Here is a 21,075-nt window from a genome sequence, read left to right as displayed (position 1 = left end):
CGTGGCACTAATCTTATGGGACCGCCGTCGTGTACGTGGTCCATCACTGACCAAAATGTCGTTGTGCGGCTCACGACTAGAGTGTTCCCGTTATATACGTGCTGGATGATTGAATCTCAGGAAACTGAGATTGCCTTTTGTGGCTCTGGTGCTTAGCAGGTTTGTAAGAAGCTGTTTGAGTGTTACGGCAGGAACCAAAGGGGCAGGGGTGGGGAGCGCCACCCCCTGCAGGCGCTGCAGCATGCCTTGCAGTTCTCAGAATGGACACAAGGGGGCAGGAGACACACAGGCCACATTTGCAGAGGAAGTTGCAGCAAAAGCGCCCACCTCAGGGCAGGTTACGTGAAAGGCCTGGCAGTGCTGCGGCTCCCGGTAGGCCTGTGGGATGGCGGCGCGTATGGGGGGAAGAGAAGGGATGGGGAGAGAGGGCAGGAGCAGTGACAGAAGGGACTGCTGCCTCCTCTGGATGCTGAGTGACACCCTCAGCCATGGTGACCCACTGAGCCCAAGCAAGGAGCCCTTGGTGAGTGTTGGCTTTGAGGAGGGCTGCGAAGAAACGAGAAGCCCCAGGTTACTTTGGCAAAGTCCACATCTGTTCATGGAGTGGCTCAGGTTCTGCGATGCCCTCACCTCCTGAGGGACAGGTGAGACTTGACTTCACTTAAAGGAAACAAGGTGACAATGTGGCAACTTCCAGACTGTCTGAGCCCCCTTTGTGGCGGGAGCCAGTGCCTGGGACCTCCTCCACCATGGAGGAAGCTTCATTATCACCTGCTCCAAGAAGTCTCCCTGACTGCCCGGGTCGGGGTGCCTGTCCCTCTTCTGTGGTCCCACAGCACCTGTGTTTCCTCCATCAACGCCCTCACCTCACAGAATTGTATCTGTTCCTCACTGTCTACCTGACTGAGAACACAACGAGGGCAAGGATTTCACTTTCTTTCCTGGGTCCTCTGAAGAGGCTGCCAGAACTGGTGGACACAGCCTGGCTTCAAATCCTCACTAAGCACTACTTGTACTCTGCGTACCCGTTCCAAGAGGAACTATCATTTCCTCTGGTTGAATTTCGGTCTCCTCATCTGTAACGTGAGGATGGTGAAAGGATCTACCTCGTAGGCTTACTGGGAAGATGAAATACGTTGGCAAGGCACAAGGCTTGGCACATATCTGAAGCATTCACTGTGTTCCAGGCAGTTCTAGTCCCTTCTCACATGTCACAACAACCCAATGTAGGAGGTGCTTTTACAGATGGGGAAACTGAGGCATGGAGAAGTGGAATAACTTCCTCAAGGCTCCCCAGCTAATAAGCAGTGGGATACATAAATGTTTTCTGTAAGGAGCCAGGTAAGATTTTAGGGCTTATGGGCTAGACAATCTCTGTCGCAGCTACTGAACTCTGCTGGTGCAGTGTGAAAGCAGCCAGACAGAGACAAATGGGCATGGCGGTGTTCCAATAAAACTTTATTTATACAATCAAGTGACAGGCCAGATTTGGCCCACGAGCTGTAGTTGACTGACCCCTATTCTCCAGTGTGCTGCACTCTAAGGAAATGGCATATGTGGTTATTATTACCACTAAACTATTAGTTTCCTGATGCTAGTCCAGTGCCTGGTACACTTAGGTTCTTAATGGTTTTCGAGTTTGAATGGGATGGAATTGCAAGGACCCGCTGCAGACAGGCGTGAGGTAAGGAGCCAGCCCATATTTCTGCTGGGCTTACCCATCCCCCTTCTTCCTCAGTATTACTGCCAACCAGGGAAAGAGACAGTGGGATGCCAAGACAGGAGGGAGAAAGGAATTTAGGACAAGCACTAGCTATGAGACCTTGAGTCAGCCTTCCAATTTCTCATTTCCTAAACAGGGTGAATAGCACCAGTTCAGTGGACTTGACAGGGCTTCCCTGAGCTGAGAGGGGCAACAGTGCTTTACTGGTCTCCTGCACTGTGACTTTTATGAAAACCTCCCTAGGTGGCAGGTGGGTCTAGTCCTTGTTGGTCAAAGCCCCAGTCCCCGTTCTCCTCTAATCTCCAAGGACTGATGGTGAGAGCCTTGGCCTCGGCCATCTCCCTGGAGGGAGGGAGACTCAGGTTGCCTCCAGGTCCTCAGTTAATGATGCATTCACAGCTTGTGCCTGGAAATATGCAGCAGAGCAACAGTCCCAGTTAATCATTGACATAGCGTCCACACTTCAGTTGTCACCATGTCCTCTGGCTCACAGCCAAGTGCCAGGGGAGGCACCTGCCCAAAGGGGCTGTGCCCAATTTGCAGGCACTCAGGGACAAATTATATGTCAAGTTGAGAGCTGCCTCAGTCCCACGGGGTCGAGAGGGCCAAATGGAGCCCCTACATCCCAGAGGAGAGGGCCCAAGATCAAGTTCCTTCAAGCCGACTTATCTAATGATTCACTCACCTCATTCATTCATCCTATAATTATTTCTTGAGCACCTAGTATGAACCAGACACTATAGGAGCTGCTGAGCAAGTTAGCCAAAATCATAATTCCAGAAAGAGATAGACTCAATGGAGAAATTACAACAGGTCATAAAACAGAGACCGATGGGAGGGGTGTTAAGAAAAGACCGGATCGATAACTGAATAAGCAGGAGGAGACGCCCTTGAGAGCTGAGGAAAGGGCAGCCCAGAGGGAGGGACTGGCGGACGCCAGAGCCCGGTGTGCTGGAGGATAAGGGTGTGGCTGGAGTGTGGACAGAGGGAGAGAGTGGTGTGAAGTGACAGCAGAGCGATGGTTCTGATGACCTGAAATTCTAACCTGTTTGGAGGGGTTTGTTCACCTTTTTTGATATTTACAGAATGTTTAAACCAATTCCTTTCGGGGCACTTACAACGTAATTTTTTTCAGACAAAAGCCTGTGAGAGAAACTTTGTTCCCGTGATAACATGCCTGTTCCTTCCTTAAGGTTGGCATGGAACACTGTGAAAATAGAAACTCAACCTGGGGCCTGGAGTCTAGTTGGAGGGGGTGACTGCAGTTGGGTGGAGTGATGTGATCTGAGGGTGGCATGAAGCCTCCCAGCCCTCTCTGTCCCTTGAGGCCACCTCATCCTCCTATGAAATTCTGTAGGCCTAACTCACTGTGGCTTTTAAAATGGATTCATCTGTACCTATTAAAGCTGAACACAGCATCCCCTATGACCAGAAATTCTACTCTGGGCATGTGCTCAACAGAAGTGGGTACAATGTGCCCCCAGAGACATGCACGAGAATTAATTCTTAATAGCCCCAAACTGGAAACAACCCATATGCCTATCAGCAGAAAATGGATAAATAAATTGTGGAATGTTCACACAATGGAATGCTACACAGCAGTGGGAAGGAATCTACAAGTACACACAACAACACGGATGACTCTCACAAACATAACAAAGCCAGACCCAAAAACACACACTGTATGATTACATTTATACGAAGTTCAAGAGCAGGCCGACTAATGCATACTGTGGGAAGTCAGGACATCCGTTACCCCTAGGTGGGGCTGGGCTGGGAGGGGGCACACCCGGGACTGCTGAGGGACTGGTAGTGCTCCATTTCTGATCTGGGTGGTAGTGTTCATTGTGAACACGTCAACACTCTGATGTGCTCATTTTATGAAAATTCATCAAACTATACATTTTAATCTGTGCGCCTTCCTGTATGTAAGTGTACTTCATTATATGTTTTTAAAATGGCCTAATGTTCTTAGGAAATGTAAGCAAAGACACTGAAAATAGAGTCCTTCCCAGTTGACTTACCAACTCAGTGTGCATTCACTAAGCCCCATGCAGAAATTTGTCCTGCTCCAGGGCCTTTGCACAGGCTATTTGCTCTGCCTAGAAGCCTTTCCCCTCTCCTTATTGCCTCCTGATTAACTGCTATGCATCCTCCAGTTTTCAACAGATAAGTGATTTCCTCCAAGAAGCCTTCCTTGACTTCACAGTCTAGGTCATGTATCTATACTACAGGCTCATAGAACTTTGCTTTTGAATACTTCCTTTGGGTGTAATTATACACTTGTTTGTGTAATTATTTGATGATTTTCCTCCTTAACAGAATGAAAGCTGCAAAACAGTGGCACAGCACTTGATGACATAATAGGCACTCAATGCATATTTGTCAAATGAATGAAGGAGCGAAGGAACAAATGAATTAGTGAAGGAATAAAGGCCTGTATGTGTAGTCCAAAGCTACTCACAACACACATTGCTTTATCACATAAACTCATTCTAAATGTTCCATTCTATTCTATAGCAGGCTTTAAATATAAAAGAATGCTTTACATTACCTGCCCTCATGTGAAATTGATCATCCTAGCAAACACAGTCCATCTGCAGCCTGATGGACACTCTGGCACACCATTATGCCTCCCCAGACATGCTATATGTGTCCCAATTTCAGAAGCTAAGATTTTTGTGTGCTTGGCACCTCCCACATGATAGCTGAGAAACGGAAGTCGGGATCCATGACCTTAGCAGAGATTTGTGTCTCAGCTGAGGAACAGGAGGCACAGGGAGATAATGGAATTTTCCCAAGGTCACAGAGCCAGCTAGTCTTTTGATTTACATTTTATTTATTTATACATTTTTTAAATAAATCCATCTTCCTGTCACGTTGGAGAGGAGATAAGAAAAGAAGGCTGGGCATGCTTCCTCCTGGGTTTGACTCCCAGGTTTGCTAGTGGGGTGGCCACTGGCAAGTTGAACCTCAATATCCTCATCTGCAAAATGAGGAGAGTAAGACTATCCCATGGAGTTGTGGGGATGGGATACATGCGAAAATCTCAGCACGCTGCCTGGTCCTCGCAAGGCACTCAGTGAAGTCTAGCTGCTGCTGTTAATGTTCCTGCCGTGGAGCTTGGGGTGGGGGAGGGGGGAGTGGAAGAACTGACCTTGGCCTTCAAGGGGTGGGAGCCCAAGACAAGATGCTCCCACTCAAGAAACTTGGGGAAGACAGGCCTTGCTCCAGCTCAAGAGGAAACTTCCATGGGACCCCTTTAACTGTCTCTCTCCAGGAGTGGTTGAATCTGCTGCCTTGGTCGTTTGGTTGAGAAGACAAATTAGCCAGAAAGCATTTTTGTTCACGGACACCCAGCAGGTGGCAGAGTTTGTGAAATCCAGGCCCTTGGTCATCATCGGCTTCTTCCAGGTACTGGATTCAAGAGGTGGGAGGTGGCTTTGTGACTGGTGAGAGCCCTGTGTCTGGGAAGGGGGTGGAGGGGGGAGAGGTCTTCACTTGGATTAATTGCATACCCCTTCTTCCTTTTCCGATGAGCTGGTTTTCTGGGGGAACTGCAGGGTTAAAATGAATAAAGAAAAAATGAGAGCTGAACTGGTAGGAGAAGGCTAACCAGAAGGTAGAGAGGAATGGAGAGAGAGGAGAGGAGGTTAACATATTCATTAAATTGGTTTTGATAGTATAACTGATCTTTTTTGGGGTCTGTTTAGAACATCACTGGATAACAAATGGCAAATTGTTTTTCCTTTTGGAGAATGAGTTTCTTGTATGTCTTAACCCATTTTCTGTAACTTTGATGACTCCACCCCTTCTCCCAGGCAGTCAGAACTTTGGTGTTATATTTATACATGGGGAGAGTACGTGCCTCTTTCTCTCCCATCCCAAATTTTGACAATGTTTCAGCCCCAATTTTCTTTCAAGCTAAAGAATGAAGGCTGAAACTACACCCATATCTTGATACCAAGTTCGTATTTGGTACCAAATGGGGTCAAATCAATTGCCTCTTCTGAAAGCAATAATGGAATAAATGTTAAAAAGTCTCAACCCCTGTGTTAGAACAGCCTTCACTGTTCTAGTCAGAAAAGGTCAAGTTGATCAATTCTCTCCATCCTTCTCTGTGGATTTGCCTATTTTGGCCTCAGTCATAGCCAGAGAAGCAATCTGGGTATAAAACATCCATGAAAGGGGATTTAGGTGACCCAGCAACACGCCAGAACTTGGAAAGGGGAGGAGATGAATTGGTCACCATTTCTACCTTGCCCTTAAATAAGCCGGGCATTCTGCTTTCTAGCAAAGCCTTACCATACACCCTTCCCCAAACAGGATTTAGAGGAAGAAGTAGCAGAGTTGTTCTACGATGTGATCAAAGACTTCCCAGAGCTCACATTTGGAGTGATACCAATTAGCAATGCCGTTGGGCGTTTCCACGTCACCCTGGACAGTGTTCTGGTGTTCAAACAGGTAGGACTTTGATCCTATTGCTAGTGAGGGGTCTCTAGTTGAAAACAGTGGACTATGCATGTCTGTAAGGGCTTTGGGTACCAATTCTGGTTCTGCCACTTGTGAGCTAAGTGGTTTCTGCAAAATCACAGTCTCTCAGTGTTTGTCTGGCCTTTCTAACCATTCTCCATTGTAAGCTCCTCCTCCTTTCCTTAACCAGTAAATGTCATTCATTAAGGCTCAGTCCTCTGCCCTGTGTTTTCTTCTGCTCCATGCTCTCCTTCCACACCCTGCATCAGCAATTATCATCCATACACCCATGACTTACAAATCTCTATCTCCAGCCAGACTTCTCTAATCTCCAGGCCTTTATATCCATCACCAGATGTCTCAACATTCCAAGCCTAAAGTCATAATCTGCCCTCCAAATCCTTTTCCAGCATTTCTTTCTCAATGAATGGTGCCACCATCTCTCCCATCTCCCATCTGAGCAAAGCCAGAACACCCAGGCATCATTTTAACACCTCCCTCTTCTCCACCCCTCATAACCAATCCATCACCCCAATCCTACTGATTTTAAATCCAAAATATCCCTTGAGTCTATCCATTTCTCTCTACTGCTACCATCCTAGATCAAGTGATCATCATCTCCCACAGCCTAATGCAGCATCCACCCTAATGCAACATGCCACATTCTCTCTTGTCCTCTAAAGAGCAATCTTTCCAAAACTCAAATCTGATGGTCACTTTCCTCCTTCCCACTGAAAGCCTTTAATGGCTTCCTATTACTCTTAGGATAAAGACTCAAGTCCCTAAAGAGGCCCACAAGGCCTTCCGCAGTCTAGCCTCTACTACACACCTTCCTCCTCTCCCTCTCTGGGATCTAGATCTGACCTGTCAAATATCGCAGCTGCTAGTTACATGTGACCATTTACACTAAATTAATTAAATTAAAATTTTAATTCCTCAATCAAACTAGCTACACGTGGATAGTGGCTACTGTATTGGACAGCATAGATTTACAGAGCATTTCCATACTCACAGAAAGTTCTACTGAACAGTGTTAGTCTAGATATTGTGGTCTGTTTCCTGGAACATGCCTTACTCCCTCCCCAAACAAAGCCAAATCCTTACAATAACCGTGTTACTGATAGATATGGCTCAGAGAGGTTAGGTTGCTTGCTTAAGGCCACACAGGACATAGGTAGAGTGATATCCAGATCTGCTTGACATTCAGAGAAGACTGTGAGCTGCTGCATTTTTACTTGGGCCCGTGAAAATCACTGACAGGTTTTAAGTTGGAGAATAACCTGATTTGTGTTTTTGAATGGAACATGGAGTCTAGAAATAGATCCAAATATATTTGGAAATTTAGTATATGATAAAGATGATATTTTAGATCAGTAGGAAAAATTTGTGTTATTCAATGACTATTGTTGAGAGAATTGGGTAGCCATTTGGAAAAAACAAACTAACACTAAATCCATATATCAGTCTTTCCATCAAATTAAATTCCAGATTGATCCCTGATTTAAAATTAAAACACTGAAACCATGGAAAAACTAGAAGATGCCATGGGAGAGTTTGCTTTCTAAACTTGGAGCAGGAAAGCCCCTTTGTAAAGCATGACAGAAACTCTAGAAACTATGAAAAGAAATACTGATAAATTGGGACCACACAAAATTTTAAAAGTTCTGCAGAATAAATCCCATCACAAAAGCAAAAGCCAAACAGCAGACTTGGACCAGGCATTTGGGAGAGAGTTGGTCTATTTTAATGGTTAAGAGCATGAGCATTAGATCAGACTGTCTCAGTTGGAATCTTGGCTCCACCTCTTACGAGCTTAGCAACTTTGGGCAAGTCACTTCACTTCTCTGTGCCTCAATTTCCTCAGCTGTAAAATGGGGAAATAATAGTACAGAGCTCAAGGAGATGTTATGAGTTCATGCATATAACATGTTTAGAGCTGGGGCTGGTTCAACATGAGCTCTCAATAAGTCAAATGCATATTATTAGACTATTGTTATGACCAGAAAAGAGTTTGGACTTTATCCAGAGGACAATGAGGGCTATGAAGTGTTTAAGCAAGAGAATGACATGATCAGATTTGCGTTCTAACATCATCACTCTGGCTGAAGTGTGGGGGCTGGAGTGGAGAGAAACAAGGGGAGAAGTTGGAAGACCATTAGGAGACTTTTGCAGGAGTCCAGGGACGAGGTTTGGACTACAGGACGGGATTGATGGAGATGAAGAGAAGGAATGGAGTATAAAGAAAGTGGCAGACAGCTGCTTCTTTCTCCCTCCCTCAAAACTTTGACCTTGGGCTACGGAGAATTATGTCATTCCCTGTGTTAGTCCTCTGGTCTTCCTGAGAACCAGCCACCAAGTAGGATTAGACATGCAAAGATTTATTAGGGAAAATGCCTGTGAAGGAAAACAGAGAGGATGCTGAGGGAGACTCAGAGAGCCCTCACGCTATGATGTAGGTCTGACCCTTTGGAAGGAAGGACGGTTGGGTGAAAGAGTCCAGTGGAGTTGTTAGAAAGTCCATCAAAGTCATCCATCAGAGAAGTCCTACAGCTCCCAGAAGTGGGCTTGCCTTAGCATCCCTGACACATTGAGTTATTTGTTAGGAGCAGTGTGTGAGAAACTGCTCAGCATCAGCATGCATACGTTAATGGATTTCAGAGCAAGGCAGCTGCAGCTGTCAGTCAATTACACTCCCTGTCTTTGTAGACAGGAGACCTTCATGGCAGCCACATTCCCATATTCCACCCACAGGCTAATCTGCCCAGCCACCCATAATTATTAAGTACCTAGATTATGGATTACACTTGTCACCATGGTGTGTTCCTTTTATCCAAGAGGAAAATTGTGCTATTTATATTTATTAAGTGCCTACATCACAGAGGCGACCGCCCTCCAATGTTTTTCTTCTTTTGTCCAAGGGAAAAATTGTGAACCGCCAGGAGCTTATTTATGACACTACTAACAAACAAGTCCTCAATCAAGTCATAAAACAGCACCTCACGGATTTTGTTATAGAATTCAACACTGAGGTCAGTGAGCAAAGGTTCCCGGGGAGAAGGGGAGCTGGGGCAGCTGTGTGCATGGAATGACCGCTTTTCCTTGCAATTTCAGAATAAGGATCTGATTTATGATTTGAACATCCTGAATCATATGCTGCTCTTCGTCTCCAAAAGCTCTAAGTCATTTGGCACAATAATGCAGCATTACAAGTTGGCACTGAAGGAATTCCAAAACAAGGTTTGTGGAAGATGCCGTGGTCTTCGGGGCTCTTAGATGGGGATCCAAACGTGTAGAACCTGATGCCACTCACCTGCCCTGCTGACTATAAACTGAGCCAGGAAGGATTTGCATTTGCATACCCATTTCCTGATTTCAATATAGATGCTGTATATTATCCACCATTTAATTTTAAACCAGCCTCTTCCCTTCTTCCTGTCCAGTGTCTCTTCCTTTCTTGCCAAACCCATGCTCTTTCTTATTCCACCTCTCTCATGTCTACTGTGCGAACATGACAGCTCAGCTGCTTTTCTGATGGGCTGAGCGTGGGTGACCGCATTGTGGGTCGCATTTGGCCTGAAGGTGAGAAGGACGAAAGACCACTCCTGCTTGAGGTCAGGGAGTATGAAAAGCCTGAAGGGGTGACACAGCACAGATGGTCTGAAAAGTAATTGCTGAGAGTCTGGGCTTTAGCATCGCACAGACCTGGGTTCAAATTCTCCTCCTCTTACAAGAGATTTTGTCTTAGGTGAGTTTCTTAACCTCTCAGTCTCAGTCGCCTCATGTGTAAAACGGAGAGTTGTGGTAAGAATTGGAGGTGCTATATGTAAAGCAATGAGCAAATGTACAATAAACAGTGCTTCTTCTTATTGCTACCATTATCATCATTAGAAACAGATCTGTTTTTCCTAAGCGCTATACCCAAATTTATGTAGTTATCACCACTTGGGCTATGGGGGCTGTTTACTTCATTCTTCTCTTTATTCTTATAAGTAGTACAGTAATGGCAGATTTTTTTCTTTTGAAGAAAATTATTCTAAAAATCAAATGAAACAATTAAAAATGTTGAAACCTGGGGCCGACCTGGTGGCATAGTGGTTAAGTTCACATGCTCTGCTTCAGTGCCCAGGGTTCACAGGTTTGGATCCCAAGTGCAGACTTGTATGCACTGCTCATCACGCCATGCTGTGGCAGGCATCCCACATATAAAATAGAGGAAGATTGGCAACAGATGTTAGCTCAGGACTAATCTTCCTTACTAAAAAGAAAAAAAAAGTTGAAACCCGGAATAAGCACAGAGTAAAGCCACTAGAGCATCAACATATTTAATGTCCACGCTATATCCCACCACATTGTTCTCCAGGAAGGTTGCTCCAATTACAGAAATAATTGCAGTGAATGTATTTCCTGGTTTAGTCCATTTTAAACTTTAATATTCTTGATGTAATTAAAGTGATCACAATCTGACTGCTTTCCCTCTATTTCTCCTGTTATAACAGTCAATATTCAGCCATATTTCCTTCTTGATTATTTTTTTTTATTTAACTCTTTAATCTAGGTGGAATTTATTCTGGCATATACTCTGACATGAGGTTCTAAATTGCCTTTACCCCCCACTAGCAAGCTTCCCAAATGCCATTTATTGATCGGGATCCATTTTAGAGCCAAAGATAAAGAGTTGGATGAATATTATTCCAACAGGCCATATCCCCCATGTCTTATCTTGTTCACTTCCAACCAATATTTGTTGAAAGTATACAAGACTGGTTTTCATAGGTCTGCTCTGTTTTTCATAGTCTCCTCATCCCCTAGAAGAGCGTCTGGCACACAGTAGGGCCGTTCATATTTTGATCGGTGAGTGACCTGAGAGTGTCTGATGCCAAGTGCCTGCTGCAGCCTCTAACTGGTCTCCCTGCTTCCACTCTTGTTTCTTCTCTGCAACCAGAATAATCTTTTAAAAATTATCATGTCACTCTCCAGCTTCCTATCTTCAGTGGCCTCCCATCTCGTTCAGACAAAACCCAAGCTCCATGCTGGAGCTCTGACTTCATCTCTGACTTTGTCTCCCATGACTCTCTCCTTCACGGTGCTAAAGCCACATTGGCCTTTCCTTTCTATTCTAGAACATTCTAAGATCCCTCCTCAACACCCCCTAGGCTCTCGCATTGACAATTTCCACCGCCCGAATCAATGTTCCCCTGACTTGTTACTCATCGCCCAGGTCCCAGCTAAAATGTCACCTCCTCAGATGCTCCTCCTGAACTTCCCACCTAATACTGAGCCCCTAGCTCACCCCATCTGTGCAGTCACTCTATCACAGTGCCCTGTTTTATGGTCTAGTTGGCACTCACTGTTATCTGAATTTATTAATTTGTTTACGCATTTTGTCTGTCTTCTCCACTAGAACATAAGCTTCATGAGGGCACGGATTTTGTCCGCCTTGGGCAGTGTTGTACCCCCAGCGCTTAACAAAATGCCTAGTAGGCACTCCATGAATGTCTGTTGAATGAATGAGTGAATGAAGTCATGAATTTCCTTGATAGAAGAATAATTCAGAATAATAATAATAATTGACATGTATTGAACATTTTCTACAACCCAGTCACTGAGCTAAGCTTTTACATACCTTGTCCTGTTTAATTCTTAGCAACGCTATTACGTGGGTACTATTATAATCACCACTTTATAGATAAGGAAACTGAGGCACAGAGAAGGGGAGTTGCTCTTTTGCTCAAGGAACTGGGATGAAACCTCAGGACCTCCTGACTTGCTACGGTTGTGTGGCTGGTGCCCTGCACAAGGATGGTGACACCAGGCTGATGGCTGATGCCCCTCTGTGCACTGGGGTGCAGGGCTGCATCTGCCTGGTGGAAGGGACCTTTGTCAAGTCTTTCAGACGCACCCCACATACCCTGCTACTTGTATTCCCTTAGTGCCCTCCCACAACTTCCCAATGCTTTCTCTCCTTGGTAAGGGATTCCTTACCCAATTTCAATTCCTTACCTTTTCATGGCCTGGAATCCAGAGAGACACAGGTTTCACTTGATTTGGCAGATCCTTTTCATCCTTGTGGACGCAGATGAACCCAGAAACAGACATGTCTTCAAACACTTCCGGATCACAGAGGTCAACATCCCATCTGTCCAGATCCTAAACTTAAGTTCTGATGCAAGGTATAAAATGCCTTCTGAGGAGATAACCTATGAAAACCTCAAGAAATTTGGCCGGACCTTCCTGAATAAAAGTGCCAAAGTAAGTTTGTTCTTAGACAAGGTTTATCCAGAACCTGAAAATTGCCCCTTTTTGGTAATTCTGCTGGTGTTAGTCATCAGAATTGGGAAGCAGGGTAAAGGTCAACCTCACGGTTCAATGTGGGGAAATACCTCCATCACCCCACCTCAAATCTATTCAACTTTTGACCTGTCTTTACTCTAAAATTCCACCATAATTCTTTATTCTTAAAGTAAAGTTATTTCCTCTGCAGAAATTTCCAACTGAAATGCAGGCACTCCCAGGGCTAACATCCTCTGAAAGGAGGCTCTTATTATCTTTCCAGATTCTAATGTGAAAGATTTACTTAGCCCAAGGGGAGATGCTTGCTTTGGGGGAAAAGATGGAGTGGAATGGATTCAGCAATCAGGATTTAACCTCACAGGCTTTAGGGACCTTTTGTTTGAGGGGTTAGAAGGGAGCCTGTTTTGCTAAAAGGGAGAAGAGGCTGCAAAAGGATGGCGACGTAACACATCACCTACTGTTTATTGAGCACTTACTGTATCCCCAACCAGGCTGCCTCAGTCAGGTGACCAGATTTATTATTTTCTAAATGGGGACACTTTTGAGAGTAACGGGGCATTCTTTACAAGTATTTCTGGAACACCAGGAATAAATTGGGTCTCTCCAGGGGCCGGCCCGGTGGCGCAAGTGGTTAAGTACGCATGCTCCACTGCGGCGGGCCGGGGTTCTCTGGTTCGGATCCTGGGCGCGCACCGATGCACCGCTTGGCAAGCCATGCTGTGGCGGCATCCCATATAAAGTGGAGGAAGATGGGCACAGATGTTAGCCCAGGGCCAGTCTTCCTCAGCAAAAAAAGAGGAAGATTGGCAGATGTTAGCTCAGGGCTGATCTTCCTCACAAAATAAATAAATAAATAAATAAATAAATAAACAAAAATAAACAGTTGCCTGTTAAAGAAATTCAAAAAAAAAAAAAATTGGGACTCTCCAGACAAACCAGAATGTATGGTCACCTTACCTCTGAGGGCTCTCATTACCTTCCGTCTGCTCCCCCACAGCCACTGCTTCCCCTGCAGCCTTCTCAACTGAAAGCTGTTGTTTCTCTTATGCACATCATCACAAGCCAAGTGGTGAGGTTGGTGTCCTCCATGCTGCTTCCAAACCATTTGTCCTCCTCCTGCCTTCAACAACTCCAGATCCTCTGGAGCCCCTGCCTTTGGAGTTTAGATCACCTGATCCCACCCCTTGTTGCTGTCCTCTGATCACCTCCCTTTCACCCCCTGAGGACTTAAGCTCCTCACTTGCCCTTCATCCCTACTCTGCCATCATTTCCAGGGATGTCAATATCCAAAACCCTGGTCTTTTCTCCCACAATTGGTGTGTCCATGCCATCTCAGCCACTCGCTCTCATGGCCACACTCTAGAGATGGCAGCCCCTCTGAAAGCATGGTTGCAAGCTTCCCATCCTCTTAGAGCTCTTCTCTAGTATCCACACTGCTACAATTCCTTACTACTTTCATGACCTCCAACCTCCTGATCTCATTTCACAATCTCGTTAGTGCCCTCCTTCGTGAACTTGGATTCCATGGTTCCTCACTCCAATCACGATCCCCTTAGCTCCTTTATCCCCTCCACCTTCTACCTCCTCTACATCCTGTAGTATTTACCAGGCAAAATCACAACCCCGGTTGAACCCACTTACTTTCCCTACTATCGATGCAAATAACCAATAACCAGTCTATAGATAAGAGAAATAAGGTGAGTTTTACTTGAGCCAGAGTGAGGATTATAACTCGGGAAGGCCTAAGAAAGCATTCCAGAGAAGCATGGTTTTCAGTACAGTCTTCTATCTTTTTAGAACAAAAAACACAGGTAGGATACATTTTCATCAAAGTTTCAGAGAGATATTTAGTTGCAAATTAGCAGGTCAACGTGACCCTGATGTCGTGAAAGGGGCTAATCAGGGAGTTACCAGTAGGGCATTACCAATAGGGTGTTCAACCAATAGGGCCTAGGAGGGGAAGTATGCATTCTTATCTTAAGACGGTGCATTCTTTACTTTAATGGTTAAAGCAGATGTACAATGTATGTTTGATAGGCCATAAGTCAGGCTTCTTTACTTCAAGCCGAATTAGTTTTGAACCCAAATAGTGACCCCATATATCTCAATATGTGAAAATCTCTTGTCACTACTGTTTCCAGGCCTATCCTAGAGAAAAAGAACATCACTGTGAGGCAGGCTGGCTTCATGGAATCACAAATTAAACCTCCTATGGGCTCCTTAGAAATGTCCTAATATCTCTATGTAAGTTTCTCTTAGTGTGTTCATTCTCTTAATCTCTGAATCTATTTCTCTTCATACCCCATTCCTACTTTCAGTCGCAGCTGAGTACTTGACTCATGTATCATTAAGAAAATAGAAGGTTCAGACAGGGTCCCCCTCACTTTCCATAACTATATCTACAAACCTACCTGGAGCTCTACCCTTCCTCTCTCTCTTCCCTCCAGTTATACCTCAGAAGGTGTCTGTCTCCCTCTCCAGGGCCAACAGGTCCTCTTGTGCTCTTGAAATAAAGATGAGCATCCTTCACATGAGCAATGAGATCTGCCTGATCTGATTCCTAATTCTCCATCATGTTCACCATTTCCCATCACCCATGTCCAGCCCCAACTCCCCTTTATGCTCCCTTGGAAAGAATCTTCAGGTCATTTCCAGAGGCTGGGGTGGGAATGTGGGAGGGCAATGTGAGAGATAAGGCTGGTGAGCTGAGCAGACCAGACAGCAAGGACTTGTACACATATTAAGGATTTGGTACCCTAAAAGCAATGGGAAGCTGCATTTGCATGGGGAAAGCAGAACCCTGCTTGTAGGAGAATAAAGTTATGGAGAGGATTAGGAGGAGATGCAGAGAGAACACTAGGAGGCTAGTACAGTGATCTAGATGAGAGAGGAAGGCTTCCTGGACTGGGGTAGTAGTGGTGCAGGGAAAAGAGATATTCAGGAAGCAATTGCTGTAGAGAAAAATATAGGTTCTGAAATTTATACCACTTCCTTCAAAGAGAAGCAAGAGCTTGGTTCATTCATTCACTCATTCACAAAATATTTATTGAGGTCCTACTATGTACCAGGCAGTGGATACTCAGTGACGAGAGAAGAAAAGTCCCTTGTGACATTCTGTCTGGTGTGGTAGAGACACATTAATCAAATAACCAGAAAAACAAATATAAATGATAAACTTGAATAAGTGATACAAGGACAAGTACCAAGTGTTACAAGAAGATAGGGGAGCAGGATCTGACCTAGTCTGGGTGAGAGTCAGGGAAGTTCTCCCTTGAGGTCATTCTGAAGGATAAATCTAAGTTAACCAGATGGAGAAGGGAATGTAGGAATGAGGAGTGGGGGAGCCCTCAAGCAAAGGCCTGAGGTGGGAGGAAGGCTGGCCCTTTGGGGTATATAAGACCAGTATGGCTGAAGGAGGCAAGGGAATGGTGATGAGCTTGGAGAGGTTGGCAGGAACCAAAGTGTGATAAGGATTTTATAGGTCACGTAAATTATCTCGGTTTTGATGCTTGGAGTAACTGGGGACAGCTAATTTTTTGCAGGGGGAACAAACTAGGTAAGATGTTAAAGACGTGAGCCCCACTCTCATCTAAGAATTCCCAGAATCGTGTATTTGAAATGCTAGAATCCATCCCAGTTTGGAGCCCTGTCTCCTCATCAGCCCTCTGATCCCAACTGGCCCTGGACAATCCAGGCTTGACATCAAGCTCATGATCTGTCTCAGCATTTCAAGCTCCTTCCCAAGTCTCTTCCTGTAAGAACAAGAGAAAACTTTCCATTGTTTCTGGTCAGGGCTGGGAGCCCCAACTGCCAACCTCTTTCTGGAGACTCTTAGACCTTTCAAATTTGCTTCCTAGAAACATCAATCCAGTGAAGAGATTCCAAAATATTGGGACCAGGGGCCGGTTAAGCAGCTCGTTGGGAAGAACTTCAACGTTGTCGTCTTTGACAAGGAAAGGGACGTATTTGTGATGTTCTGTAAGTACTTCCACAGAGGCCACGGGAAGCAATGGCCCTGACATTACAAGTGTGGCTCCTGAATTCTTGGGCACCAAAATATCCAGTATCTATCAAAGCACCATGCCACAAATGGTCTTCAGACATCCAAAGAGTTTGGATCAAGATGCTAATCAGCTACAATGCAACTCTCCTCAAAAATCGAATTCTTGGAACGTGTAGAACACCATGCACATAATCCAGGCCTGTGGCTATTTATAAAATAATAATGCTGATGGCCAACATTGATTGAACACCATAGTACACCAGGCCTTGTGCTGAGCCATTCTATACATTACCTCACTTAATCCTCACAACATAGTTTTGAAAGTAGCTACTATTATTGCTCCCACTTTACAGATGACTAAATAGAGTCCCAGGGAGGTGAAGAAACTTTTCCAAAGTCAGGCAGCTAGTAAGTGCCGGAACTGGGATTGAAACCTAAGCACCTGACCCCAGGGCCTCTGCTGGTAACTGCTGTACCGAATCCCCCTGCTTCTGGCTTTATGTGACTTACCAAATGGCCTGTATTTAACCTACCGGAGTTGGTGTGGCCAAACTGGGGACCCAAATCATGCATGTAAAGGACTTAGCACGGTGTCTGGCATATCGTAAGCACTTGACAAGTGACAGCTATTGTTGCTATTATTATTCCCATTGTTATAATTATTTCCAGTGCTCACCTAAAGACTCTGGCCCTTTCCCCACTGTTTCTGATTTGCATGTGAGAGCCAAAGCCAGGGACCTTGTCTCCCACCCTGAGAGAAGGGTGACAATGAAGTTACCTCAGACATCTCTTTTATTTAATAGGCAGAGTTACCACTTACTGAGCACATACCATGATCCAGACATGAGTTTGCTGTTGACACACCTGCTCTCATCACCTCCTCAAAACAAGCCTCTTAGGAAGGTGCAGTGGATCTCCGCACAATACAGATGAGGGAACCCAGCCTTAGAGAGGTTAACTACCTTCCCCAGGTCAGACAGTCAGTAAGCTGCCAGGCAAAAAGTTCAGTTCGAGCTCTGATCCCATCCTTTCCTGGATGGTGAAACAAGGGCTGGATTGCATCATGCAGGCCTTGTAAAATCCCACTGAGATGGACTCTTATCCACAGGGCGAGGAGCTTAAGGTCTGCGTGGCTGAATAACCATGATCTGCTGCCTTTAAATGAGAGGCTGGGGCAGCCTTCCTGTACTTACCTGACACCCGGAGCTACGAGAGTGCCCATTTGGCTCTGGAAAAGGCAAAAGCAGCCTTATTTTCTTGGAAGCAGGGCTGTCAGATTGGCCCCCTGGGACTGCAGCCATTATGCCCCCTCCTGCTGCAGCCCAGGGCCCATCCGGCTCCAGGGAGCTGCGGGGGCTCTGCTGGGAGAGCAGGGGGTCCTGGAGGCACTGGATTTGTAGACGGAGGGCTGATCATCCAGACGTGGAGTGTCTGGGGCTGCTGAGGCCACTCCTCCCACACAGCCAGAAATGTCAATGGAACGATGAGCAGGCAAGGTTCAATTTCCCTTCCATGTTGGAGCTGGTCCCTGATTTCTCTCCAGAGGGCTAGGTGCCTGGGCCAGAATCAAAGCTCAAAGAACTGTCCACAAGGAAGTCCAGTGTCCCCTTTCTGGGGGTAGTGGTACTTGTCACAACCTCCTGTTCACTTCATAGGCACATTCTCCTCCACCAGATTGACAGGCAGTGTGGTATAATGGTCACAAGTCAAAGCAACCTGTCTTCAAACTCCACTTCCTCTGCTTAACTCACTGGGTGACCTTGGGCTACAAGTTTACCCTCCACTGGAAAACCTGTGCTGTCACACACAGACACACACACACGCTTTCTGGCAGAGCATGAGGAAGCATCTAGCGTAAATATTTTTCTTGGTTTTCTTCTTCAACTGGAGTGGAAAGCTACGTTAAAGGCAAAACAAAGAATAGGAGAAAACATCCCAACATGCTACAAGTGCTAGTGTCTGGGCAAAAAGAGAGAGGGTTGATTTTTTTCTAATTTATTTAATAACGATCAGGTACCATGTTTGAAATGTAAAATAACCTAATATACTATTAAAAGAAAGGAGGACTCCAATTTGCAAAGCAGCAGAAGCACTAGTAGAACCCAGTGATGGTGTTTATGGGGGAGTGCCGGCTTTCAGAGTCCTTATTACTGTGAGCATGAGCAACGGCCCTTCTCTTCCAGATGCGCCCTGGTCTGAGAAGTGCAGGGCGCTGTTCCCAGTGCTGGAGGAGTTGGGCAGAAAGTATCAAAACCACTCCACAGTCACCATCGCCAAGATTGACATCACGGCAAACGACATTCAGCTGATGAACCTGGACCGGTACCCCTTCTTCAGGCTCTTTCCCACTGACTCTCAACAAGTGAGGGGCTCTTGGGACTCACATAACTGGAAATGTTGTTGTGTTATTAGCACAGACTCGGTTTCTCCCTGTTTCTAGCTCTGCCTTCTACCAAATCAGCTTCATTCTCAACTCCAGCTCCTATTTCCCTCTCAAGTTCACGTTAAAGAGTGTCTCCCATTAGCTTCCACAAAAGTCTCAAGACTCAAAGTGGGTCCAGCTTAGGTCAGTTGCCCATCCCTGACCCAGTCATCATGGATGGAGGAATTTTTATTATCCTTCTCTTAGATAATAAATGGTAACGGAGGCTCAGAGAGGTTAAGGAACCTGCTCACTGTACTCAGGTTGTTAGGAATGTGACTTTGGGTTTACCTGAAGCAATCCCTGAGTATTCTGCAGGAAGAGGCTACCGTTTTGACCCTGTTCTGTTTTCTTCCTAGGCTGTACCGTATAAGGGAGAACATACCATGAAGGGCTTTTTGGACTTCCTAGAAAGCCAAATCAAGACCAGGATTGAGGATGAATATGAGGTAAGGCAAAACAGCAGTACCCTAGGTTATTCTGTCCCATACAGAATCATCAAGACCTCAATGGACTAGGAAAGAGTGTGCCAAGAGTTCCATATTCTTCTGTACTCTGGAGATATTTGAAGACGGCTGAACAACCAACCAGTTTGGAAGATTTTATTTCAAAGGCACTTACTCCAAGGAAGCAGAAATGGCAGATGTTAGAAACACTGGGAGGGGCAAAGGCTCTAAGGTCTCACACAGCTCCTAAGGCTGCTTCCCTGGGTCCACTGTTCCTGACTTGGTAACCAGATGTCTTGCTGGGATCCTACCCTGTGGCATTATTCTCCTGATGGACGGGATGACAATCTCCATTCTCTCCTAGTCCTGTTCACGCCTCAGTGAGGTCATCTGCTGGAAGATGCCATCTGTGTTAGCTAGGACCCTTCAGTTGCCAATGTCAGAAACACTACTCTTGGGCTTAGGCAACAATGGGAATTTATCCTACATAACTGGTAGAACATCAGGCATGGGTGGCTTCAGAAGCTCAAGCTCATTTTCTATCTCCCTATCTCTGTTTTCCTCTATGTTGGCTTCATTCCCAAGCAGTCATTTACACATGGAGAGTCAAAGATTGCCCCACAGCTCTAAACTAATATCCTCCCAGCTTAGAAAGAAAGCACCTACTTCTTAGTAGTCACAGCAAATGTTCTGGACAGATATCTCATTAGCAAGGCCTGGGTCACATGCCCAGCCCCAGAGCTAGGCGTGGGGGCAGCCACATCTGTGAACTCAAGAGTGAAGGAAGGGTGGTTCCCCAAAGGTTCTGTTATTGGAGGGGCAAAATCACAGTTGAGAATGCCCCCACTCAAGCCAAATGGACCTTTGCATCTAAGAGGATCACCCAGGTGCCTCTCTCTGGGCCCTTTCAGAAAAAGTGGACTTGGCAATTACAATCACAATTATCACACATTTCTTACCTCTTTCTTTATCCTCCTTCTTCCTTCCCTCTCTCCCTTCTTTTCTTGAATAGCTATTGTCTGTTGAACAAACTGAAGTGATAGAAGAGGAAGTATTAGCTGAGGAAGAAGAGGTACCTTTTATGGAGAAAGAGTCACCTGAGCAGAAGTTGCCTGAGCTGGACAATGGGACCAAGCTGGAAGAGCCAGCTGGGCAGAAGGAAACAGCTGAGGAGAAGGTGGCTAAGCCAAAAGGACCTCTAAGACAAGAGAGGAAACCAAGAGTTAAGGATGAACTGTAGCTTCTCCAAAGCCAGGAGGGAAGGTGCCCATTTTCCAGGTCCTGGCATCATTTACTGAGTGGATCTACTCCAATAAAATTATATATCATTGTGGTGGGTGGGTGGGGGCTGAATAATAAAAGTCACTGAATGTCTTTGGCCCTGTTTTACTCATTCCCACTTTTTCCTGGTTGGCGCTGCCTTAGAAGAGCTGTTTGGCCTGGAATTCACACACGGCTGCAAGGGAAGCCATAATAGCAGCATGTGATGAGTGTTTATGACAGGCTGGGCATTCATCTAGTTCTCACAACATCACTGGGAGCTAGGTTTCCTTATCCCCACTTTACAGATGAGGAAAGTGAGGCAAAGAGAGGTTAAGCAACCAGTCAGGATCACACAGCTAGAAAGCCCTTGAGACATAATCCCAGGCAATCTCACTCTGGAGACTGCACTTAACAACTATGCACACCACCTCGAACAGGTTGGGGTCCCCAGAGT

The 21,075-nt window shown here is 45.6% G+C and overlaps 1 protein-coding gene across 1 annotated transcript in view; it reads left to right on the top strand.

The window, feature by feature from the left end:
- Positions 1 to 20,598, top strand: part of LOC131422584 (protein disulfide-isomerase-like protein of the testis) — a 31,180-nt gene extending 10,582 nt beyond the window's left edge. The window contains exons 3-11 of the mRNA XM_058569931.1: positions 5,004 to 5,137; positions 6,050 to 6,187; positions 9,115 to 9,225; positions 9,308 to 9,433; positions 12,248 to 12,445; positions 16,345 to 16,465; positions 18,674 to 18,852; positions 19,272 to 19,361; positions 20,371 to 20,598. Of these exons, the coding sequence (XP_058425914.1) occupies positions 5,004 to 5,137; positions 6,050 to 6,187; positions 9,115 to 9,225; positions 9,308 to 9,433; positions 12,248 to 12,445; positions 16,345 to 16,465; positions 18,674 to 18,852; positions 19,272 to 19,361; positions 20,371 to 20,598 (1,325 nt within the window). The remainder of the gene's footprint in view (positions 1 to 5,003; positions 5,138 to 6,049; positions 6,188 to 9,114; positions 9,226 to 9,307; positions 9,434 to 12,247; positions 12,446 to 16,344; positions 16,466 to 18,673; positions 18,853 to 19,271; positions 19,362 to 20,370) is intronic.
- The last annotated feature ends 477 nt before the right edge of the window (positions 20,599 to 21,075 follow it).

Source organism: Diceros bicornis, chromosome 26 (genome assembly GCF_020826845.1).
Source record: "Diceros bicornis minor isolate mBicDic1 chromosome 26, mDicBic1.mat.cur, whole genome shotgun sequence".
NCBI classification, from domain to species: domain Eukaryota; kingdom Metazoa; phylum Chordata; class Mammalia; order Perissodactyla; family Rhinocerotidae; genus Diceros; species Diceros bicornis.
This window is presented reverse-complemented; position numbering and strand designations above follow the sequence as displayed.